At 31.3% G+C, this 26,955-nt stretch overlaps 1 protein-coding gene across 2 annotated transcripts; it reads right to left on the reverse strand.

Annotated features, from left to right (window-relative positions):
• On the reverse strand, nt 1-26,953 carry LOC139496131 (alpha-mannosidase 2x-like). Of its 2 annotated transcripts, XM_071284596.1 has the most exons (23): nt 26,853-26,953; nt 26,245-26,364; nt 24,863-25,183; nt 24,108-24,252; nt 23,273-23,444; nt 21,756-21,883; nt 20,385-20,558; nt 18,481-18,667; nt 17,444-17,621; nt 16,513-16,715; nt 15,831-16,013; nt 15,278-15,392; nt 14,643-14,710; nt 14,048-14,213; nt 13,220-13,347; nt 12,599-12,695; nt 11,886-12,008; nt 10,640-10,751; nt 9,494-9,633; nt 9,020-9,161; nt 7,926-8,056; nt 6,958-7,269; nt 5,085-5,747 (listed from the first exon to the last, which is right to left on the reverse strand). In XM_071284596.1, the coding sequence occupies exons 1-23, from the start codon at nt 26,889-26,891 to the stop codon at nt 5,577-5,579; spliced, it is 3,555 nt and encodes a 1,184-aa protein (XP_071140697.1). In that variant the 5' UTR covers nt 26,892-26,953; the 3' UTR covers nt 5,085-5,576. The 2 variants fall into 2 exon arrangements, with proteins under 2 accessions (XP_071140698.1, XP_071140697.1); XM_071284597.1 differs by lacking the exon at nt 26,853-26,953 and having other exon boundaries at nt 1-5,747; nt 26,245-26,694.
• Nucleotides 26,954-26,955: the final 2 nt, after the last annotated feature.

Genomic DNA, 26,955 nt, shown 5'->3' on the forward strand with positions numbered 1-26,955 from the left:
TAAAAGAAGGATTTTATTCATAAACAATTTAGATAACTCAACATATATTATAACAGTATATGTACAAAAATCATAAATTCTTGCAACAAAATTGGCCATATTGATTGTGAGAATAATAATGAAAAAATTATTCAAAATCAGTCCAACGTTCGTACACACAAAACACATCCTATTGACTACTTAACTATATATTAATATCAAGTTTGTTATTTCATGGCATGTCAGAGGGTCAGTTATAAAACTCAAGTCAATTTCAATTAAAGCTGCAATTTCTTACTGCCATGAGTTTAAATAAATCTATCCTCACCTGTATTCTAAGGTGAGATAATACATATTAACAAAATTATCTCCCTTTGGTAATATTTCTTATTACATCTTACATAATTTGTATGCATTAACTTAAAAGTTTGTTCTGGTTTTCTCTCTCTCTCTCTCATTAAATTATCCTTACTCTCATATCAAGTGTTGCTTAAAACATACAATGATATGTGGTTGATTTAAAACCCAATCTTAAATAAAAACTTTTAAGTTAGCAAACAGTACCTTCTGACATTCCCATTTAATATTATGAGAAATTTGCAGTATAGGTAATAAACAAATATATAATTATAAGTTCAAAAGCTATATGTTAGAAATTTTGCATTATATATGTATTTTTTAAATGCTCTGCCTTGCATAATAATTTATTATCCGTTATTCATAGTAAATAAATACAAACTATCACATAAAATTCATACATCTTATATCTACATCCAAGATATGTCAAGCAATTAAATATTGAACATGTATAAAACTTCAAATTTCAAACTATTATCCAAAATTTGTCAAGTAAAAAATATAAATAATAAATAATCAAAGAGTTTTTTGAGAGTTAACAATTTATTTTCTACTTAGAAAAAACATCTGTTTATTATATGTATTATTTCTCATTAAATGTTGCAACAATCATGGTCTACAAAACTTCATTTTCTCAAAATATTTATTATTAAGGTGAGAAGATGAACTCTTACACAAATATCAGCATCAAATTGATGAAATTAATTCAATCATATAATTATCAGAATATATATAATAATCTTATTTAATATATGTTATATTCACTGCAAGAAAAGACATGCATAAAATGCAGATGGAATAGGCTATTACAAACATATTTCAAATTTACAGAGTTATCTCCCTCAATCTAGGTTTTCTGTAAAATAAATCAATCATTGTATGATATTCTATGAAAAGTAACCATTACTGATACCAGGAGTATAATTGTGTACGCCAGACTGAGACATGCATTTGAACTACAAAATACTCAATGTTTAAATGAATCATTCAAACTGATAAAATTCAATAAATCAAATTCATTCTCAGCAGTTTTTTTCATTGCAAAATGTGAATCTGAATGACATGAATAATACTAATTATACCATAATTCATACAAAAAATGTGAAAATGTTAAACCTACCTCTACATACAGTGCTCGGTCATATTACAATAACAAAATATAAAACTAGCATCTAATATCAATATAAGTCATTGGATTTTCTCAATCATACATATGCATACATAAACACTCACAGTTACAAAGCAAATACTACTTTAGTCAAAGTTTAAATGTAAAAAAAAATCTGGATTTTTAGAAGGTACATGTAGGTCAGTTTTGCATAATCAGCAAACTTTAAACCTTAAACATGAAAAGTGTTATGGCAGAATACAAAGTTTTATAAGTAAAAGAGAGAATTTTCAAATAGTGTTTGCATAATCATTTATACCCATCGATAAAATATAAATCCAAAGATTCAAACATTTAATTGTACATTTAGTCAGACCATGTGTGCCACAAAATGAAAAAAAATTGCAAGATATATCTATGAACAGTGAAGAACATACAACAAAAGGTTAGGGACGACATCAAAAGATCGATGTAGGATAACAAACTTAAATCAAATAGTTTGGGGGTGGGGGTCAACATTGATGCAAGTTTTGTTATTCCAAAATCAATTTTACATATATCCATAAAGGTAAATCAATTTTTCTCAAATTAAGTTAAAAAAGGGGGGTGGGGTCAGTGAAAAACTATGTGAATTAAGTTTTTTATCCTACATTGAACTTTTGATGTCGTCCCTTATACATAGTAGAAGTACACACATACACATAAGAATTTATTAAGGTATAATATATAGCATAATATTTTTTTCAATACTGGTTAACTACAGAAAGACAATACTCCTTTTCATTTTGATTTGGTTTGAAAGTACACAAAAATAGTGTGGTATAAATATTTACCTTACTCTTTCAATTTCTACATTATGACACACAAGAAGATGATGAAATTCAGCACACATACATTTTTTTGATACACAATGTACAAAAACGGTATTCTTTTGGTGTTTATATCCATCAAAAAGTTTTAATTCATATTTTCCTAAATTTTAATATTTGAATTCTTTTGAAGTCTTGCTAACTATTTTTTCCAAGCAAATGTTACGATTTTAATAGTAAAGAATGTCCCTCTTGATAGAATTTTCATATCTGATCCAACTTTTGATAGATCCCTTAGCCCTGCAAAAAATAACCAAAAATCATGAAAGACTATACAAAACAAAAACAGCAAAACAAAAATCATTAGCATAAATAACAAAATAGCTTAGTACGTACATGCGTAACTAGACATCACAAATGTTCAAAAGATATGATGAAAATGAGTCAATTATATTTTATCAACCAGTGCATTGCACTGAATTGAAACAGTCAAAAAAATTATATATAAAATTTATAAATAATAATCAACCTCATACCACTATTGTTTCTTTTCATTGCTATAGGATTGAACACACTTGTACAGTATAAATACAGCCATAATAAAATTAATTCCAAAATTCTGATTCCTGTTCTTACAACCCACAATATTCTCATATTAAGAAGTAATCCTGATCTTATCTTACATTCTTACAATTTTAAATGCCGGTCTTACAAAGTAAAAAAAACAAAAAAAACTAAGGAATTAATTTTAAATGACCTTTAATAAATTCATATAACATTAAATATCAGCTGCATTTTATTAATATCACATAATATGGAATGGTAAAATTCTACTAGTACATCACATTAGAGTGAAAGGTCACTTCAGGGGTCAAAACCAATCACCTACAAATATGTACAACTGTAAACTTGATTTGGGCTATTCCAAATGAAAGTTCAGGGGAGGGGAAAAATTAATCATTGGACATGGGTCACAACATGTTCGTATTGGGGGTGGGTTGGTGGATGTTTTTAATGACCTTGACTGGCTATACTTATAGATTATCGTTGGTTACCTCAACGAGATTGATTTTCTCGCTTGAGCCGGTCACGGCGAAAGCGAGAAAAGCAATCGAGTTGAGATGAACAATGATAATCTGTTTATCGCTATTTTACCTATGACGATGTTGTCAATGTCATGTCAATTTCATTAGCAACGCCACCTGTCTCCTTAGTTTCTAGCAATAATTTTCCATCTCAAGCGAGTAGCATGATATGAAAATTATCACAAAAAAAGATCAAAGGAAAAATGCACAAAATAGCGATAAAGTCCTTTATATGTATCTGCTTGTCAATGAAAACTAACTACTATATAAAATAAGGACTCTGGTTATATTGCTTTACATTTATAATTATTTCAGTTTTACATGATAAATAAGATATTAAAAGGTAGTAGTAATACAAAATGGACATTTTTAAATCCAAAACATGTTATTCTTTTTAAGAACAATTGACGATGTACATACACTCAATACAAATGATCCCTAATTTATCATATTAACAAGTTAATGTATCTATGTTAAGCATAAGTGAAAGAACAAATTAGATATTGCACCCATTATCAATATAAGAAGTGTTTTCTACAAATGATCAATGCTATACTCTTCTCTATTACTTGTGCAGCTAGTTTACAACCAATAAATTACTGCAAATTCAATACCTAAAATTAAAAGAAATTGAATATCTACTAATTAAATAAATCTCTGACCTACAAAACCGAGGTTACTAAATTTGATTTGACATTTTTCAGGTCAATTTTTGTTTTGTCAGACTCTCTGATAGTAAATAGAAATTTATAACAAAACTGCTAATTAATTATATGAGCTGTGTCTGATAAGAATCAACCTTTAGCAAATGATTGTCAATATATCTGTTTGTAAGGGACGACATCAAAAGATCAATGTAGGATGAAAAACTTAAATCAAATAGTTTGGGAGTGGAGGGGGGGGGGGGGGGTTAAAATTCTACAAGATTTGTATATCTAAAATCAATTTTTACATATAACCCTATTGGTAAATCAATTTTCCCCAAACTAAATTAAGAGGGGGGTGGGGGGTTCAGTGAAAAAAAAACTATGTGAATTTAGTTTTTTATCCTACATTGAACTTTTGATGTCGTCCCTAACTGTTTGAAAAATGAGTTTATTTAAGAATCCTACTAAACAAATCAAAATTCATCATTTATTTCATATTTGAATCAATCAGAGTCTTTTGCATGTACATGTAAGGTACTGACATAAGGTCGATTTCTATCTGAAACAGCTCATATTCTATCTGGCCAGATTGTTTTTGAAACTGGCTAACATTAGATGTTAAAAAGTATCTCGAAAATTTACAAAGTGTTCAGACCAAAACATTTTCTGGCTATGTCATTATAAACATGTTTTTACATTTTACTTTTTATTAATCCTATTAAAGCTACTATTATAATGTAAAGCATAAGGCTAGTGAGACAGAAACTAATAAAACCTTGTCAATTCATGTGTAATTCTAAAAACGTGTTCCTCATCAAAATACATTTAAAAAAAAAAGAATTGAAACAATTTTTAAATGCAAATTTTTCAGCGTAATTCCTTAGAGACTTGTTTTCATCTTATATATCAGTAAATAACTGTGTAAATTCAGAAATGTTTGCTATGCTTTTTATATTGAATTCAATTGAAAAATAGTTTTCATTTACAAAAATGTAAATTAAAACTAAAATTGTGAAAGAATAATTTATGTGCATTATTTTCTTGACATCAAAAGAATTAATCTCAATTATAAATGCATGTTAAAATTATTGAATTTACAGAAACCTTTTAATGAAAACTCAAATTGTAAAAACATTATTTGTTTGCATTTTTTTTCACATCACAACTGTCTTTTGGCTATTCGACAATAGCCCTTAGGCTAATATTTGCATGATCAAAGTTCTGAATTCAGTTACAACAAGAATGTGTCCCCAGTACACAAATGCCCCACTCGCACTATCAATTTCTATGTTCAGTGGACCGTGAAATTGGGGTAAACCCTCTAATTTGGCATTAAAATTAAAAAGATCATATCATAGGGAACATGTATACTAAGTTTGAAGTCGATTGCACTTCAACTTCATCAAAAACTACCTTGACCAAAAACTTTAACCTGAAGCGGGACAGACGGACGAACGAACAGACGGACGGACGAACGAACGGACGCACAGACCAGAAAACATAATGCCCCTCTACTATCGTAGGTGGGGCATAAAAACCATTTCAATTATATTGATGATGCACTTTAAAATGTGTACAACAAGTAAACTGATTAATACGTTGAGGCCATCCACTGTAATTCTGTTCGATACGCATATATTTCCATTGGTTTAAGAGACATTGTTTCTCCATTCTTAACATCTCTTTGATCATAATTCAGAGATAAAGATGTTTCTTTGGTATTTTTAAATGTTAACTCTTTGAATAAGCGAAGGAATGATATCTGAAAGAGAAAACAATATAATTAAGTACATATTTTATTAGCTGAGAGGAGGGGAGGGAATCTGTACTTTAAGGTGTCTGTATGGGAGTTTTCTTTGTTGTTTTAAGGTGTCTGTATGGGAGTTTTCTTTGTTGTTTGTAGATGTATATCTGTTTAAAGCGAGTTTCTCTTCTTAGTTTCAAAGTAATTAACTTTTCAAAACACTAGTTTATATTGAAAGGGGATTAATAAAGGAATCCTAGGAGCAAAAAAAAATATATAGGTCACCGTGCTTGTTTTCGAGATATTAGCAATTGAAATTTTGGCAGGAAATTATTCTCTCTTGACTTTTCATAGCTTTATCATTAACAAGTTGAAGTTCTCAAAAACTGTTAAAAAGTATTTAAAATTTTACAAGACTTTTACAGATGGCTTATCATTATACATGTTAAAGATTTACAAAAACAAAAAGGGGGGTCAGCGGGCAAATTTTTTCAAGGCATTCAAATGGATAAAACCAGAGAATTCCGAAAATCTGACAAAAAATCCAAAACATGACAAGCCAGCTTCCTTAATTATAGAGTTTAAACAAAATTCATATAGTTGGTTGAGGCAAACTAAAGTTAGAGTGGCAAAGCAACAAATTCATTATTTTACCTTTTATAAAGGGACATAACTCAAATTGGAACTTGATCTGTGTTTGGTGGTGATACACATTGTGTATAAGTTTTATTACATTTGGTTGAGTAAATGTTTTGAAATTTTTTAATTTATGAAGTGACATAACTCAAATTGGAACTTGATCGGTGTTTGGTGGCATTGTTATATTTGATTTAGGCAAACTAAATTTAGAAATCTGAAACCAATTACAAGAGTAAGCCTAATTACCACTCCCATCTTAAGAAGACACTGACTGAAGTTTGCTATATGTGAATAATAAAGAAACTTTAAAATAATATTGATGTACAACCATGATTTAAATCCATAGTCCTCTGGGAAAATCCATGAGAACTCTCCATCTTAGAAGTCAATTTTTCTTTTGGTCTGTTATTCTGGACTTTTATTGCATATTGAAAATTAAAAAACATTTTTTATATTACTTCTTGTCAAAACGCTGAGGTGCGGATACCCTTTTTACACAAAATACACCAAATAAATAAAAAAAAACAAAAAAAAAACTGTCATCCCCTACACTCCTCCTCCCCCCAAAAAAACCTGACATAAATCTTACCTGTCCATCTGAACTATCACATTTTAATCCACGATTAGGAAAATTACAATCAAATCCTAAATGATGAAGTAACATTGCAACATCTTTTCTTGGCTTAAATCCATGACTAGTGTCATCTTCACTATAACGTAGAGATCTGAAGTTCAATAGATGGATTTCACACGGCAAGGTTTTCTGCATTGGTTTAAAGTTTGGTAAAAGTGGAATGCTTTCCGTATCACTATTTTTAGGAATGACAAATATTGGCTGAATGAGCTGTAACGAGGTTAGATGAGCTTGAAGAGACGGAAATCCAGTTATTTTTTCTTTAGGCTGAAAAGATAAAATTAATATAATCAGAGAATTGAATTTTTGAAAAACTTACGTCTTTTCTACCTCAGGAATAGATTACCTTATTTTATTTGGCAAAACATTTAGGAATTTTTGGTCCTCAATGCTCTTCAATTTTGTTTTTTATTTGCCCTTTTAAACTTTTTTGATAAAGGCAATGACTAGTCTTTTGCAGACCAACTCTCGTCTGGGGCAAATTCAAAATTTCAATCCTAGTATCTATGATGAGTTTATTCACAGATAATTAGTTTTGCGTCCTAAACACTCTTTAAAGTTGTACTTTAATTTGTGATTTCACTTTTATGATTTGAGCATCACAGATGATGCATGAGTTTTTTTATAGATGAAATGTGTACAAAATTATAATCCTGGTATCTTTGATGGGTTCCTTTTTACTTTATTCTGTTCACAATTTATTTTTCTTGTTGAAAAGTATGGTTGGTACTCAATATCCTTGACCTATGAATTATAGTTTAATTAACATAATCACAAAGTTTCTCAAATTGTTGACACAACCTTTGTCTAAAACAGCATGCCTAAGACATGGGAATCTGTCAAGACAAGACAAACACTAATGCATTAATGTGAAACACAGAACAGGGCAATTGCTTATGTTCAAAGTGTAAGTGAATACCTACCCTTGGCTTTAGCCTCTTTTCAAATAAGAGAGCAAACCTATTAGGTGTAACTTTATTATCATGAACAGGCTGACCCAGACCTCGGTTGTCATCCTGATTCAAACGTCGGTCCATCATTATCTCAATCTGACCTGTAAGCAGTATAAAATATTAAAGACATCAGTTTAGTTCCAATGTATTGCTGGGATGCTGGTTCCTTTCATTCATATAATGTTGATTTATTTTTATTTGCTGTATTCCAGCTCCTGTAAAATTTGTTGGGTATCAACTTTTGCAGAATTTGTTAATTACCAACTTTTGTGAATTTTTTGGGATTCCATCTTTTATGGAATTTGTTGAAATTGTTGATACAGGTTAACATGATTTAGTGGATGTCATTGGTTTGTGTCTGTCATATGACATTTGCAATGACTTGTTCATATAGTTTGACAACATGACATCAAATAGATTAAAGTAATTTGATGAGTCTGTCATCAAAGTGAGAGGGTTAGCCCTATAAAACCAGGTTTAATCCACCATTTTCTAAATTTGAAAATGCCTGTACCAAGTCAGGAATATGACAGTTCTTGTCCATTCGTTTTTGATGTGTTTTTTTATTTGATTTTGCCATGTGATTATGGACTGAATTGATTTTCCTCTAAGTTCAGTATTTTTGTGATTTTACTTTTTGAACGAGACAAAGACTACCAAATGTCCTGTTGAAGGTTGTAGTTCTCTTTAGCACTTGGGATTTCTCCATCAATAAAATATGGCCACTAGAAATATTGCTTATAGCGCTAAAAGTGGTGTTAAGGTGGTACCCAACACTTTCACTAAAATAAATTTGGCTCGTTTAATTTTCATAAAACTTTGTCAAAGTATTTGCTTTGACACTTAAACAAAAATATAAAAATTGAAAAAATTTTGAACCAACCGTTTTGTCAGAAAAATTACACTGGTTATATAGCAATTTGATAAACACCAATTTTGATCATTGAGAACCTTAATATTCCTTTTACAGCACAACTTAATTAAAACGTTCAACTGACTTTACAGAGTTATCTCCCTGTAGTGTTAGGTACCACCTTAAACACTAACAATCATTTATTACTTACCAACTTCTAAGCTAGCCATGCCTAGTGACTGTCCAGACAAAACACTAAACCTATAACTATCATCTTCTATAAAAGCCATGGACGGCATTGGGTAAAAGTTGGCCTGCAGTGGAATTTTATCTAATTTCTTGTGCTTGATCATCTGAAATTAAAAGATTGAAGATACATGTTAATTAACTTTTTTTGTTTAACTAAAAGAAGATGAAGGCTTCTATGACATAGCAACTAAACAACATGCATTACAAAAAGACATATATAGGGGAACATATAGTCTTATCGAACAGACATGTATGACTTAAAAGCCATCTTTACAAATTATATATGATATGTAATGATTTAAATTCACATCTGTTATTTGCAAAGATGAAAAAAACTCCCCACCCCCCCCTCAAAAAGAAAAAGTGTGTCTGAATAATATATCAATATTTCAGTTGAACTGTATATAAACATTTTATAACCTTGTTAAATAATTACCTGGAAACCATTAAGGTCAACAAAGAATTCTCTATCTGTGTTTTGTATGTCAGTGTTAATCCTCATGGCTGTCTCAATGTTACCACCAGTACTACTAATGTCTACCAGGTTATATATATCTATAGCACTGCCATCTGTACCTATAAATAGAAATATACCAGTTTATATATATCTAAAGCACTGCCATCTCTACCTATAAATAGAAATCTAAATAATTGATCACAACTGCCGTTTTGTTTCTATATAATAATAATAATAATAAATCAAATATAACCACATTGGTACCTTGAATTAAAGTTTGACCTTTAGGAGGAAATATAGGACTCCAGACACCACAGCAACTAGAAACTAGCTTACAAACTGATATCTCCCATCTGAAATCCCAACTACGATTCTGATAGAAGAAAAAAATTGCTCGACACAATATATGTGAAGCTTTCTTTGAACTCATTTACTATTCTCACTCAGCAAAAAGCTTTTATATTATAATATCTATATGCATACCAACTGAAAATCAGTACATCATATCTTTATTATGAGCCCCAGCTATCTGAGATTAATTGGCTTTTTACATGTGGATTCCCATGTTTTTTTCCTTAGTTATCAGCCACAATGTCATGTGACTTGTTATGTGGTCATGTGATCCATGTCTTGAGAGGAAGATTACTTACCAGGGGAACTGAAAACTTTCACATGATGTTCTGTATACTGGTGGACACTACCACCTCTGACACAATGGGGCCTCTTGTTATCTTTATTACTGGTGACCTGTACAGTGAGATAACTTACCAGGAGAACTGAGAATTCTAACATGATGTTCTGTATACTGGTGGTACACTACAACCTCTGACATAATGGGGCCTCTTGTTATCCTTATTACTGGTGACCTGTACAGTGAGATAACTTACCAGGAGAACTGAGAATTTTAACATGATGCTCTGTATACTGGTGGTACACTACAATCTCTGACACACTGGGGCCTCTTGTTATCCTTATTACTGATGACCTGTACAGAGAGATAACTTACCAGGAGAACTGAGAATTCTAACATGATGTTCTGTATACTGCTGATACACTACAACTTCTGACACAATGGGGCCTCTTGTTATCCTTATTACTGGTGACCTGTACAGTAGTATAACTTACCAGGAGAACTGAGAATTCTAACATGATGTTCTGTATACTGGTGGTACACTACAACCTCTGACACAATGGGGCCTCTTGTTATCCTTATGGTTGGTGACATATAGTTGATAGGCTGTCAAAAAAATAGAAAAAAGATCATAAACAAATTTGACATTTCCCTTTTTTGAGTTTATTTCTTTTTTTTTTCTTTTTCAGAGGAATTTATAGCCTAACCAAGTATCTACAGGATTTCAATGAGTAAAATCAAAGTGCTGCTTTTAATCACTGAATGGTGAAGATTGCTTCAATTTATCTGTGGGAATTAAAATTAAATATTGCATTGGTTGCAGTTGATTTAACAGCAATTCTAGACAAAGGAAGATAACTCCATTTTTTTTAAAAAGATGACTTTAAAAATGACATTGTTTATATTTTTAGAACAGATATTAGATTCCTACACCTTGTAGAAGTTATGTAAATTTCTTGACAAGTGTAATATAATTTTGTGCCTTGAATATCTGAGCATATATTACATCTTTAAATTTCTGGAAATGTTCATATACAGGATGTATAGAATGTTATGATCAATGCACTATATTTTGTGTATCAAAAAGGTAGTCGTACGCCATCGAAGATTTAGATATCAAGTCAGTCTCATAAAATTCTGATTGCATTTCATGCAATCTTTACCTAAAAAGGTACAAACATCAGGTGAGAACAGATAAGCTCCATGCTTCTCTTTATATATTATTCCATAAAATACAAAGCTGGAGTCGATTTCACGACTAAGATTGGTCTTAAGTCATGAACAAATCAGTATACTTACGATAAATCTTAGTCCTAAGTTTTTTGTGTGAAATCGACTGCTGACCTCCATCTTACACCTCCCCCTCAATATATTTTTCCTTACCTTTGCTGGACCATCAGGTAAGAACAGGTATGCCCCACTCTTCTCTTTACCATGAGATATACCATAAGATACAAAGCTGACCTCTAAATTACCCCCTCCCCCCTCCCCCTTTTCCTTACCTTTGCTGGACCATCAGGTAAGAACAGATAAGCTCCACTCTTCTCTTTACCATGAGATATACCATAAGATACAAAGCTGACCTCTATCTTACCCCCTCCCCCCTCCCCCTTTTCCTTACCTTTGCTGGACCATCAGGTAAGAACAGATAAGCTCCACTCTTCTCTTTACCATGAGATATACCATAAGATACAAAGCTGACCTCTATCTTACCCCCTCCCCCCTCCCCCTTTTCCTTACCTTTGCTGGACCATCAGGTAAGAACAGATAAGCTCCACTCTTCTCTTTACCATGAGATATACCATAAGATACAAAGCTGACCTCTATCTTATGTTGTTTGCCGTCATCCTTTGTTGTCACAGACTGTAATCAATAATCATTTGACATAAAATTTTAATTTGCTATTCAAGCTGTTTCAGAATAAACATATTTACACTTTTGGTATTTAGCTGTATTTTGTCTTCGAATGATCTTAGATCTGCTCCAAATAACCTTCAGACATCAAGCAACAATTGCTTTTAAATTTTGATGTCATAGTTTACTGGAACATGTGTGATTTTATGTAACAGTGAACAAGTTTGCATACACGTGTAAATAGTCTATTAAAGCCAAGGCCCTTTTTTTTGAGACAACTACTCATTATTTTGAATTTTCCTTTTAACTATAATTTCTATTTTAAAAATTCTACAAAAAATGTAACTTCCCAACAACGGACAAACACTGGTATTTCTATGTCTCTGCAACGTGTTGCATGGGGGACAATAAAATTTAGCACCCCCTTCATTGTGTAAATGAGGATTACAACTGTTGTACAGTAAAGAATTAAACATCAGGAACATGTCATACAGAAAAAAGTGTATTTCAAGTTTTAGTATGTGGTTCTGTAGAACAGGGTTATGATTTTGACACAATGTATACTCTAAGATCTTATTTTTATAAATATTTAATTTTACCTTTAAAAAGCCTGTATTTCCAGAAAAATCAGCTTTCAAGAAGGAATTCTCAACAGAGAAATCTTTTTCTTGTTCTGTTTTGATTGTAAATGGAGATCTGAAAAACACAAAAATACATTATAGGAAAATTTATTATGTTTATTTGCCAAAATGACCTTTTCAAGTCATCGTTTCTACAAATATTTGTTAAATTTGCTGTTCTGTACCAACCAAATCTTTGAAAACAAGTACTCTATGAATAACTCTAAAGTTGATCTCCAACATCAATAAACTTAACAAGTATATCAATTTGTTATTATAAAATATCTTGAAATTTTTATATGTATTACCTATATTACAAATAACATGCACAAACAATTAAATCAGATCAACACTTACAGTTCTGTGTAAGAATGCATACTCTCAATGATATGGGTTTATACACGTGGAAATTTTAGGTTACCAGGATAGTGACCATTGAGATAAAACTTAATACATCATTGGAATTATTGCTGTTAAATACTGATTTCCAGTTTACTTTCCACTGAAGGTATCTTCCAAAATGTGTCCTTTTTTTGTATGTTGTCCTTATTCTTTTATTTCAAGAAGAATTTGTGTAATTTATAAATAACCAATACTAACTGTTCAGGAACATTTTCAGCTTCAGTGTTATACATTGTTACTTTCCCATAGGATTTACTTCCCTTTGTTGTCCTCTTCAGTAAGTAGGTGGCGCTACCTAAGGCTGGAACATCAACAACAAAAGACACCTGCAGCAGATTTGATAAAATAAATTAACAATTTTGAATAAATAGGATTTCCTCATTGTTGAAGGCCACACAATGACCAATAGTTGTTATATTTTATGTGGTTGTTATCTCATTGACAATCTTGTCATAGCTAAGTATCTTTATATTGTTTAACTTGACTACATTCAGAATTTTGTGGATAGTTGTCTCATCATCAAGTATACTACATCTCCGGTGGGGGATTTTCTCGCTACATTGAAGACCTGTTGGTGACCTTCTGCTGTTGTTTTTTTCTATGGTCGGGTTGTTGTCTCTTTGGCACATTCCCCATTTCCATTCTCAATTTTACATCTCTTTATTCTTAAATTGTGAATGACAGGACAAAACGTTGGTAGTTTTATTATTCCAATTGTCCATCCGTGTAAGAATGTGGCATTGTAATTCATTAATGTTATCTGAATAGGTTAATGTTGATGGTGATTAGGTGATTGGCCAATTTTGAAAGACATTTTTATTCTTTAGACAAAGTAACAGATTATTTTTACAATAAATGATTTAAAATGTAATGTTATTTCAGTTACACTGTTCATGCTTGTTTTGCATTCCTTAAACCCCTCTTACCTAGTTACTATAAATAAATTAAGATAATTTCACTGAACTGAACCCATTAAACCTATTAAAATGACTAAGATACAATCTGTACACTAAAAAAAAATCTCACCAAAAATTCCTCTGGAGCCATTCTGTTCTTTATAACCCAGAATGCATCAGTTTGAGATGGAACTTCTGCACCATTGCCATCAACAACCTGGACATTTTGTGCATTTACATGAACTGTTACCACCTGTTCTCTGTTGTGAGCCAAGGAATTAAAGAAGATAACTGGACTGAAAATAAATTTGGAAAATGTTAAATTAAATCTGAGAGTTCATATCCCTATACCATGTACACTTCATCTAATTTTTCTTACAGCACTGAAAAAAAATCCTGCCAAATTTTGTGAAATTCTTAGACTATTTAATATCACATTTCATTCTCAAGGTAGTTGTCAGTAAAACTGGATTTCTTAAATCATAAAATATAAATCTTGCTTATATGGAATGAAAAATAAGATGAGAATGTGTCTATTATTGGACAGACTGAACAGAATAACTGATAGATGTATCAACAGACCAGTTTATACCCATAATTTCCAAGAGTGATGATAATAAAACCAATAAACCCCCTACTTTCCAAGAGGGGTTATAAAAAAACTAGTACACACCCTAATTTTCAAGCAGGGTAAAAAAAACATATAATGAATGACCATATTTTACCTTCCTTCTTCAGAAACATCAATAACTGACTTTTCTGCCAAAGAATCATGATTTTCTCTGCTTTCATCCTGTAGACAATAACATGGGAATACTGTATACATGTGTATGAAAATATATACTGTAAACTCAGTATTCATTGCAAATTTTATAATATTGCAGTTAATGAAATTTGGTGAGTATGGCAATAATTAGAACTTACATTCTGAATCGGACACATATATTTGTTTGTCAGCTTTTCATATAATATTCTCATATTTTGATCTATCATGTCAGAATCCCAATATTTCCAATAATAAATTTACACAGCAATTTCTGAATTTACATTGATCATACTGAATAGCATAGTTTAATCTTTTAGTTATAATTTGACTTTCATTTGCTTAATTGATAATTTGTTCTCGTATATCAAATTAATTGTATAAATTTCACATCACAAAAATATACTATAGGATGTTATCCTCGTTTCTGTATGGGTTTGGTTTAAACTGTGAATAACTTTTAACTGTGTGAAAATGAAAGGACATACTAAGAATAACTTTTAACTGTGTGAAAATGAAAGGACATACTAAGATAAATGTAGGTTTTTTGTTTCATTGTGTCTAGCTGTAAGGACATATAGATTTATTGTTACATACCAAGTTAAATATAGGTTTATCATTGCTGTACTTGTAGTCTGACTTAGACTTGGCTGTCAGGTAGGTCATGGACTCAACAATAATCCTCTTGGCATTCATCAAGGCTTCTAACATTCTGAAACAGATGACATGTTTTACAGCTGGGAATCACAAGGATGTCATTAGATATTTTTCTCTATTTTACTATCATTGTGAATTCATTTATATTTATGGGTTTCAACTTTTGTGGATAAAATCATTTTCTAAAAAAAATCCAAAGTATAAGTTACTATAATAATTGTGGTTTCATTCATTTTTGTGGAATATTGGCAAAAATTTGTATTACCATTAATATTTTTTCATGGTTTAAAAAATTTCTTCATACATGCCCTTTCCCTCTGGTAAAAATTTTGAAATTTTGTTGAACGATACAATTTCTTTTATAACAACTATGTATGTAAAATCAGTTCCATTCTCAATTCTATTAAAATCAGGTATAACAACAATACTTTAGTTAAGATTGTAATCATGTAATTTTTATAACAGCTGATCTATTTTTTATGATTACCCTCACCTTTTACCATAATCAATAACAACAAAATCTTTAGCAGTTCCTGTGATACCATCATGATGTTGAAACAGGCCTAAAGCTCTCCTAGCTGTCACTAACATCTTCATCAGAGCACTCTCAGGGAAGTTAGAATAGGCATCACTTCTACTGTAAGCTGTGGCCATTGTAAAGGCTATTTCTGCTGATCTAAATGAAAACAATAAATGACAAATAGAGTTACATTATATTATAAAGATTTTTTTTCATCATTATAAATTGCCCTTCAACCTTTGAAAGCTACATCTGCTATGTTTTTTCAGCTGCCGCTTCGGCCACCTAGGGCATAGCTATCATATTTTGTTTTTAAAACATATGCTGCCACCAATGCCAAAGGAATATCTACGTCTATCCTATCAAGACTTCCATTGCGCAGATGAGAAAACACATGAAAAGGATGACACCCAAGCACAAATATGGATTTGTTGTTATAGTGATAAATCTGAAAACACATCATACAGTATAGCTAACTTATATAAACCTTGAAACCAAATTTCAGTAATCCTTATGATATAGTTCCTGAGAACGATGCAACGAAAAATATTCATTGGACAGAAGGACGAACAGACAGTGGTTAAACAGTATACTCCACATTTTTAAAGGGGGGTATAACAATGACTGTTAGAAAGTCACTTAGCTGACAACCAACCTTTGATGATATTCTAGGACTCTGTCCAGTCTTTTATAGAACGGTCTTGATGTATAATATCCACTCCAGTAATGGTCATCTCGGTCAGCATATGTGAAGAAATCACCACTCAGTACAGGGTAGCTAGGTGGCTTCTGTCCATATGCTACATCATTTACTTCATATAACTTCTTAAAATAATCTGTTAGCGTTCCAAACTGAATCTAAAATAATATCAGAAAGTAGATATAGTCAATTTTTATATTTAAAACTAGTCGAACCTCATGATGACTGATGTCGAAGTCGAAGGGACTGAACAAACGTGTTTGACTTACCAGAGGTCGAGTGTGTTATCATATGTTTGGAATGCATGAAATCTGGCATGAGATTTGTGTAAACCAGATATTTTTAACAGTCTGTCATTTTTTTTGACAATGTGACAAGTATGAGTGTGTATTCAATCTCTATATTCTAAAAAAATAGATTTATCCATGTTTTCAACACAGTTGAGTTGGACTTTATTACTGCATACTGTGAATTTCTTATTATTCATTGGATACCAATTTCATGGATTTGGTGGGTGTATATGTGAACCAAGAAATCAAATGTTCAAGGAATGACAAATTTCCTTTAGGCTTGTATGCAAACTTCCCCAAAACTATATAAATTAAATATCCATGAACATGTAAGTTTGGTAAATTGGAAATTGGTACCAACTAAAATCAATAAATCCACAGTATTATTTATTTTTTGTGCTATGTTTATGGTAATATACATATTAGTCCTCTGTGTCTAACATTTTAAAAATGTACTTTAGCAACTCTTCAGGGCAAGTTTATGTAGATTATATTGTACATTGTACATTCCACTGAAATTATACTACATAAAAAAAAGTTTACCTGTGTGATTGGTCAGATTTGTTAACCTTTGTATTTAGGTCAGATTTGCTTACCTGTGTATTGAGGTCAGATTTGGAGTTAACATAATCAAATATCTTCTGATAATTAGTGTACTGTTTGTCCCATTCGTCCCCTCTGTCGTAACGGAAGTCATCACCGACCGGTATAAACAATACGTTACTTCGGTACAGCTCAGCCTTCTTCCTGTACTGGTCTAGTAACGTCAGAGATCTACAATGATCAATAAAATTGAGAATGGAAATGGGGAATGTGTCAAAGAGACAACAACCCAACTTAAGAGCAGAAAACAGCTGAAGGCCACCAAATGCAGTTGGTCTTCAACACAGCAGGTAAATCCAGCAAATATACTTTTGTTGATACTGTATAAAGTTTTGAAAGGATTTGAAATTTCAAAATGTTATGGTTTTCATATCTTTCAATTACTTGATTCTGATCGTCTTTTAGAAAAAAATTCAGGTTATGGAATATTTTTGTGATTTATCTCCAATCTCAATATTAGCTAAAAAAATAACTGATTTCCAGATACACAAGCATTTGACACATTTATAAATGTAAAGCAACTTCTAGTGCTGCTGTATCATATGATTACTGAAAGCAAAAACATATATGACCACTTTATGCTTTAAGGACGTTCGCTCCTCTTGTTTTTCTTGATTTTTACCAGATATTCAGAATCCTCTAGTTTTATCCATGTAGTGCCATTATAAATATTTCCATGCTTACCCCTACTTTTCTTTTTAGAATTTTATTACATACAAGGAAAATTCTATAAAATCATTGTTAATTTTTACATATTTTTTTTTACAGAAAAAGGGTGCCAATATTTAATGTCTATTTCCTGAGGTAATTCAGAGAAAAAATGAGAACCTTATTTGTGTCTTGCTGTAACTATCATATTATAAATAAAAAAAATATATGTTGCATTGTTAGGATATTATTTAACAATGAAAATCTGTACAACTTTGTTGAACAGTGATGAAATATGGAGCACTGTCCCTTTCTATGTCTACTTTCTTGTGAAGCAAATGCTATGCTTTAAACTGAAAACTAATAAAAACAAACTATTTACCTCTCTTGAACATTTCCTTCATGTATATGTACAGGTGGTACTCTCCAAGGACAGTTCCACCTACTGGGAGAAAGACGACCAAAGTCAAACTGACAACAGACCTTAGGGTCTGGACCACAGGTGTGTGGAACATCATAGGAATAGAATGGCATCATATGGCATAAAATGTCTGTGGAACCTTCCTGATCTGCAAAATAATATCTCTGGTATAAAATATTAACATTGCATGCAGTTATTAAATTTCTTCTTCACAAGCTTTATTACTCTGACATGAAATCTTTGAATTCATATTTTCTTGTTCTATAAAGGACTATACCATTAAAATGAAGGTAGGAACATTTCGTTTATAGATATTGTTATAATTTTTCAGGAGTGTCAATACTGGAGCAGGAATTGCTAAAAATTTCTGAGCACTCCAGTTCAACTATAGTCTTTGGTGGGGTTAAGGTGGTACCAAAAAACCTAGTCTAAAATTAATTTAGCTAGTTTGATTTTCATAAAATTTTAACAAACTATTTACGTTAATTAGTCTTTGACAAAATATAAAATTTCTAGAAATTGAACCACACACTAATGAATTTTTTTTATTAGATATATCACAGTTAGACAAACACTTGTTTTGTTTGAATATTAATATTTCCTTTTACAATAGAACGTGATTAAAATCTTCAGCTGATTTTTACAGAGTTATCTCCCTGTAGTGTGTTCAATCTTCAGTTTCTTTATATTATTAAGTGGATATTTAATTGACATGTGGTTTATGAATATCCTCTTAGTGTCTTCTTCTTCTTTTTGCTACATGTATACCCCTACCAGGGCTTCCAAAACGGTCATATATTCTGGTCATTTGTATAATGTCCGGTAAAAGTCCGGCTTGGCAAAGCATGAAACGGTCATATACTTTTTAGTTTTCAATGTTTTTTCGGTCATTTTTACATAATCATGATCTTTTTAACCCAACCTTTTGCCTTTAACATCAACACATTTCTGTTCATAAATGTGACATGATGATTAATTACTATCAAAACAACACCTACTTCAATACTTTCTAATTTTAATCAAGGCTAATTAGTAGTTGGACAGCTGAAATCTACCTTTCAGGTGACAGGTGAACTATGTTCAGTACTGGACATTGTATAAATTGATTGCTTTATTCACAATTATTTTGTTACATTTCAACAGTTTGTATCTTATTGATTTAGTCCAAAAGATTAAAATTATTAGAAATTAGTTTATCAAGATGATTTGATGAAAAATTTAAAAAGGTTTTAAATGAAAAATCGTCAGAACTACGTCGTATGAACTAGAACATGTGTGCGCATGTGCACAGGTGGGAAATTTGATAATGCATCCTATATTTCTTCAAAAATGCTAAAATTATCATTGATACATGTTTCTGACATTCATTTCAAGTATTTTGTTGAAGAGATAACGTGGAAAGAGCTTCTTCTCTCAGTCGTGCTTTGTAAACGTACACAGATTTTAGGTATCTGTTTATGGTCCATGTTTTACCATTGGCAAGTCAACATCCGGTTTGAAAACGAAAGTAAAGTTTTTGACAATGTCATTTTGCACAAATAAAAAGTCTAAGGCAGATATGAGCACGCTAATTTGCACACTATAAATGATGCACTGCCAATTTAACAGTTACATCCGAACATCAAATTCATATCATATCAAAGTAATGTATAAAATCGTTTTATTTTTTTAATGTAATGTCAATCATTGGAATGGCCATCTGATTACCATAATTGCCTTTTGTGACTAAGTCTTAAGGGATTAAAATCGGAATTAGATATAAAATGTTCGGCTGGCTCAAATATTTTTTGGAAGCCCTGACCCCTACCTCTAAATAAAACAACAAATCAGTATGTTTAAGATACAATAGTAATTAATGAAAATACCCCAGTTTTGTCTCCACATAAATTCCAGTTGTTTTTCTTTAGCTAGGGCTTTCTTAACTGCATAATGCACTCTCTGTATTAACATATTTTTGAAGTTCATTTTCTTTAGCAAGTAAGCCATGGTGGGAGTGTGTCCAAAAGGATCAATGGCCCAGCCAGATTCTGGTCTAACTCCTGTAAAACAATGTAAAAGTAATTATATAGGGAGAATTAATTTATCATTCATGTTACAAGATAATAATCACAATGAAAACTTAGTGAATAATCTTGAAGCTTAAATTGGTTATATAGAAATGTGGCTAAAACCAATGAAACTTGCCAAAATTTGATGTCATTAAAAAATATCTTCACCTCCAACATAGGTCAAGAACAGTAAGTTGTTTGACAATGTTTGAGTATAAAAATGTCATTTTCTGTGAGTTTTTAAAAAGTTTAGCAAATTCTGAACAAAAGACAGAAAAGTCACTGAAATCAATTCAAAAACTAAAACAAATAGTCCATAGAATAATGTTTATAGTTTTAAACAAGAATGTGTCCCCAGTACAAGGATGCCCCATCGCACTATTATTTTCTATGTTAAGTGGACCGTGAAAATGGGAGAAAATCTCTAATTTGGCATTAAAATTAGAAAGATCATATAAAAGGGAACATGTGTACTAAGGTTCAAGTTGATTGGACTTCAACTTCATCAAAAACTACCTAGACCAAAAACTTTAAACTGAAGTGGGACAGACAGACGGACGAAAAAACGGACTGATGAACGAACCGACGGGCGAACAAACGGACGCACAGACCAGAAAACATACTGCCCATAAATGGGGCATAAAAACGATTTTACATAATATTGCAAGATGGTGCATATTGTTGGAGACTGTGTGTTGTTTAATGGGTTCTCTCTCTCTTTCTCTCTGTATCTGAATTATACTGGAAATGAACTCAAATATTGCTGAATAAAACTTATCCAGGAAGTATGTTTGCACAACTGACTTAAATAGTTGCGCGAGATAATTGTCTTTAAGTTTAAATATTTCAACAGTTTTACAGTTCGCTGCAGTGTTTGGTAATAAGTACCAATCAATAATCATGATAATAGTTTGTGAAAAAAAGAATGTGTTTAAATGTTGATAAAAGTTTTAGTTTGTAATGTTTGAAGTTCTCAATGGTCTAGTATTAAATTTGATGTGATGTTCCTTTTGGATGGCCACCAGGTTGTTCACTATTTTTTACAGTAGTACCAGGCACTCAACTATATTTGATATGTAGCCTACACTCCTTTTTCAGCACATCAACTTTTTCATCATAGATGCATAAATAGAAAGATTGTAGAACTGTTTTATTCATTTCAATGAGACACTGAACTAATTTGCATACCTAGTGTCAAGTTTAGCCATTGGTTGCCTTCAATCATCTGATCAATCATAGCAAAGTAATGTGTATTGGCTTCGTCATTCATCACCCAGCCTCCTGTTATTATCTCAAACTGGCCTTTCTCTATCAATCTGTAAAGAGTACAATAGATATAAGATGTGGTATGAGGGCCAATGAGACAACTCTCCATCCAAGTCACAATTAGTAAAAGTAAACCATTATAGGTCAAAGAACGGTCTTCAACAAAGAGCTTTGGCTCACTCTGAACAAAAATGACTAGAGTAAAACCATTTTAACAGGAAAACCAACAGTCTAATTTAAATACAACTTTTGCAAAAGATTATTCCATTTTTTTTTTTTTAATCAAAATAGATTTGGGATAATGGGAAGAGACTATTATGTCACTATTGTATATAAAAGAGAGTTTTCTCTATTTTGGATCACCACATCAATTTCAAAACCTACTGACATGACTGATGTAAAGTATTAAACATATGATGATATTCTTGACTACTAAATAGTCTTGTTACACACAAAATAATTCTTTGCATATATAACAAGTAAATAAATAAATAATGTAAATAGCAATACATTCTTAACACACAATAATAAACATGAATCAATTACTGAAACAAAAGTACCTATAAGTCAATGTTAAGAGTATTTTAAAGAGGTTTTTAATTTACACTGAAGTAGTAGAAAGTGCCAAGTAATCTCAATATACATGATGTAAGGAAGTACAAATTAATGATTTAAACAAGAACAAGGTAGAGTTATTATCATGATTATACAGGTGTTTCCATGTGCAGTAAATTATGAAAAACATAATATCAATAAAATAATAATTTCAGCAAAATAACACCTTGTTTCATTAGAACACTGTGTAACATGTGCAATGAATTAAGTTACATGTTTTGAGCACAAGTACAAAACTTCCTATTCATATATATATTTTATAAAACTGTTACATTTATTATATTTTATTGTTATAAATGTGATGTGATTAGTCAAAACCGTTGTCATCTTTTTCAATTTTCATATACATATATAGAGATATATATACTCCATGTTGAAGGCCTCACTGTGACTTTGAGATGAAGACCAGCAATAAAAGCAGTGTTCCTTTGCTTTTTGATTGTTTTTGTTGTTGTACATATACTAACTTTGTGTCGTGAATAGATACACTATAACCTTTGTTTTTTTCTATTAAATAAAAAATATATCTACATGAAATGTAACAATACTTTAGAAGAATATTTAAACCAAAGCTAAATGCTTAATGCATGTAATGTAAGAGTTATAAGACTTTCAAACATCTAATAATGTTATGTCAGATTCTCCTTGAAAATCTTCTGGTTTCCCTTAGCAATGTTGCCATATCTTGACAAACCCCTACAGAAGGGTAAGATAAAAGTACTAAAAGAAGAAAACGTCTTTTTCTTTAAAATATATATGACCTACTTTTTGACCCTGTTCTTTTTTTCTAATTGATTTTTCCTAAATATATATATATGACCTACTTTTTTACCCTGTTCTTTTTATTCTGGTCAATCTGACTCCACCACATAGAGAAGAACGAGACCTCTGCATACATAAACTTCATTTTAGGATACGCCTCTAACTTAGCAACCATGTTATCTAATATTCCTTTCACTTGATCATTGAAGTAAGTATCAAGTGTCTTTACCCAGCCTGAAAAAAAGATAATCATCCCAATTAAATAAAATGACCAACATTTTATTTAACACTATAAAATGAAGTTGACAAATTTCTTAATTGCTTCATATTTTTCGTGTTGAGGTCTTTTATAGTCAACTAAATTGTATGGGTTTTTCTCATTGTTACTGACACCTATAATTGCTTGTAAATATACTTCATTTGAACTTTGATGGATAGTTGTCTCATTGGCAGTCATACCACATATCCTTTTTTTTATAGTGACAAGCATTATCAAATTCAGATTTCTAACATGTCAAGTAAAGCAAAGACATTTTTTCTTCCTCTTCTCTTATTATCATGACCCTTCATTTCCCATATTTTAACATTTGAATGCCTTGTCACTAAAATTACTACTATCATCCTTAGTTTGGGCCAATACATGAAAATATAGTGTCCAATGGTGGATCAAGAATTTTTCACAAGTGAGGGCTCGCTCTGGTCATGCTTCAGTAATTTCCTATATAATCAACCAATTTTTTTACAGATATTTTAGGGGGTCTGTGCCCACTGCATAATATCCTGAAATTGCACTTATTAGTCTTGCATATATTTTGTCCATTTTTCAAAAAATGCAATTATAAAAGCACACAATAATTTCTGAATTTACAGTATATATGTATAGTCCTTATGTATTACCTGGGTCACAATGTGAGTGTGGAACCACAAACACATACAACTTCTTCTTGTCATATTTATTTTTGTCATAGTTCACATTCCATCCTTGTTTCCATACGCCTCCATCTGGATTTTCAAAGGTCATAAGGTCAACCAATTTCAACATCTGAAATATTCACAAAGATAACAATGAAAGATTTCAAATTTTCTGATACTGTAAATGAAATTTCTGACTATTTAGAATTTGTAGGATCAATCCAGAATTTACATCTTTACGTGTATTGTGTACATATAAACACAATAATTCAAGATTTTTTTCATGTGGTGTTCCAAATTTTTTTTTATATTTCTAGGTCGGTATTCTTGATTGTTTGATTGTCTTGTTTGAAATAATAATTAATGAATGGTTGATTATATTGGAAAAACATTTGTGATCATATGATTACTTGGACAACCCATGAGGGATCTCATGTATTTTATTATGGAACTTAGACTTGCTACATGTCCCTTCCTAATTATTATTATTTTTTCAATTTTGCCCCTTTAATAATTTTACTGCTATAACTAGGAGATTACAATTATACTGACATCTGCAGGAGGAAGCCTTTCTCCAAGGGCAATCAGTAGGCTGGCACTTATCAGTTAACATATACATTAGTAAGAGAGAAATATATTAGAAAGGGAATTGTAGCAAGTCTATATGGAACTGTACCAATGCATCCTTTTAAACACTTTTACAATTTTGGAAACACTAAGACATAAAATAAAAGTCAAACCTGAACATCGGTTTTGATATTTGGTGCATCAGCTAACGTACAGACTTGATTGCTACCGCTAACTGCTACATTGTGTACTGGAATCCTTGCAATAGGTTGTTCTGCTTGAATCTTTTCAGCTGGTTTTTGGAAAAGTTCCTTTACTGCCTCTTTTGCCTGATTTAACTTAGAATCAGCATCTTTGACAATATCATTTAATTTTTTCAGTGATTCTTTGTCACCTTGAGAAACAAACTTCACTGTGTCCTTTATTTCCTTTAATATTTTTTCATTTTTAGTTAAATCGTTCTCTAATTTTGATAGTTTTCCTGCATTCAGTACCTACATGTATATAAAATATAAAAGCTACAGTTAATTGTTACACAATTGTTTTGATTAAAGACATGTTGTGGATTAATTTATTTTCTTGGGTACCAACATGACCATTTTTGTGGATTGGGTAAACATGGTAAAACTAGTTTTTCATGAATACTAGACATTGTTACGTACTGCCAACTCACGGTATTCAATTTTAAAATTCGTTGCTTATTATCATTGATTATACATGTTATTTATGTATAGTTATCCATGAATTAATGTGAATCCACAGTAATGAGACAACAGCTGCAGGTATTTGTACATGTAAATCTTATATATCATGTATATGTACAACAATCAAATTGCTCTACTGTCAATTAGGTGATTATTCAGTCTACGGCAATTACGTTATTTGTTTGTGGGATATTGCTTTAAAATAGTTTGCAACAATTTGGGGTTTTATGACGTAAAATGGTAAAAATTCTTGCCAATTGTCATTGACAGACTCTGATTTTGAAGAATCAAGATAAATATTTGAGACCTCTGACGAATCATGATACTGAAATGTTGACAATTCAAGCTAAACAATTTAACCAATTTGGCATTAACAGAAGCTAAAAAAACATTAACAGCTGACGGTAAATGATATTCCTACCCTTACACAATGATGATACATATTATTGAGTATATCAATTGGTAATTGCTTATTTTTAAACTTTTGTGAATTACAATATAAGAATTCGAGTCAAATCTGGCTATCATTTTATTTCTGACATTTTTGCAACCATACTGATTATTTTGAGGGGGGATAGGAACTTTATCAGGACTTCAGGATCGGGTGTTTTTAAGCTTGGGATTTCGGGATTGACCCTTTTGGGATCCAGGAGTTCTTTTTGGGATTTTGGGGATGCCAGGATTTAAATTTATTTTTAGGTTTGGCACATATTCCACCAAACAGGGAACTATTCCCCAAATGAGTATCAATCCCTCATTTGAGTAAGCACTTGGTATTGAATAATTGTTCATATAAATATTTTTATGAAAATAACCACTATCTATACATTTTTAATGAAAGTGTATCTTACATCATCAGAAGTGACTCTTCCCATGTTGTTCGATACTGTTTCCATCATAAGATACAGCGACATGATGACTACGATGAAAAACATAGAACCCCATATTACCATGTATTTCTTCATTTTCCTCTGTAAATTGTAGAAAAGTGCATCAGATAAACACACAGTCAAAAGAACAAGTAGTTCGTCTTCATCAAATTATGCAGAATGTTAACAATTAAACATATTAGTGCTTTAAAATTGCAGAAAAGGCATGATATACTTGTAGCCGTAAAAGTTGACAGCACACCAATGTGCTCTACGTCATCCAATATGTGTAAATTCTAAAGAAAAAATCGCAGGTCGTCTGACTACGATACAGTTCCGTTTTCGATAATTTGACATCAAGGAAATATTTTTCGCAGAATTATTATGACACTCTACGGAATACCAAATATTTTTAAACTCGTGATAAAGGTTGCAATGACTTTAATCGCAAAAACAAATATGCGCTGTATATAACGATATCAAAATTGACATCACGGTTGCTGATGACACGTTACACAGAGGTAATCTCAGGTACCAGATAGGTGTAAAATTTGCACTTGAAACACAGTATTGATGCTGCTGTTCGTTACCTTCTTCCGTATAACTCTACTTATGCGGATTTGTTCCATTTAAAACAAAAATATACTTAAAATACCAATGTTTTTCATATCCTTGTTTTCGTCACAGTCTGTG

Source organism: Mytilus edulis, chromosome 11, assembly GCF_963676685.1.
Source record: "Mytilus edulis chromosome 11, xbMytEdul2.2, whole genome shotgun sequence".
In the NCBI taxonomy this organism is placed as follows: domain Eukaryota; kingdom Metazoa; phylum Mollusca; class Bivalvia; order Mytilida; family Mytilidae; genus Mytilus; species Mytilus edulis.

Excerpts from the sequence above, each read along its gene's own strand:
- LOC139496131 (XM_071284596.1), bottom strand. The coding sequence starts at position 26,891 with ATGGAACAAATCCGCATAAGTAGAGTTATACGGAAGAAG. Across the intron at positions 20,559-21,755 it reads ATGGCTAAACTTGACACTAG|GAGTTAGACCAGAATCTGGC; the intron begins GTATGCAAATTA and ends ATTGTTTTACAG. Across the intron at positions 16,014-16,512 it reads GTCCTAGAATATCATCAAAG|ATCAGCAGAAATAGCCTTTA; the intron begins GTTGGTTGTCAG and ends GTTTTCATTTAG.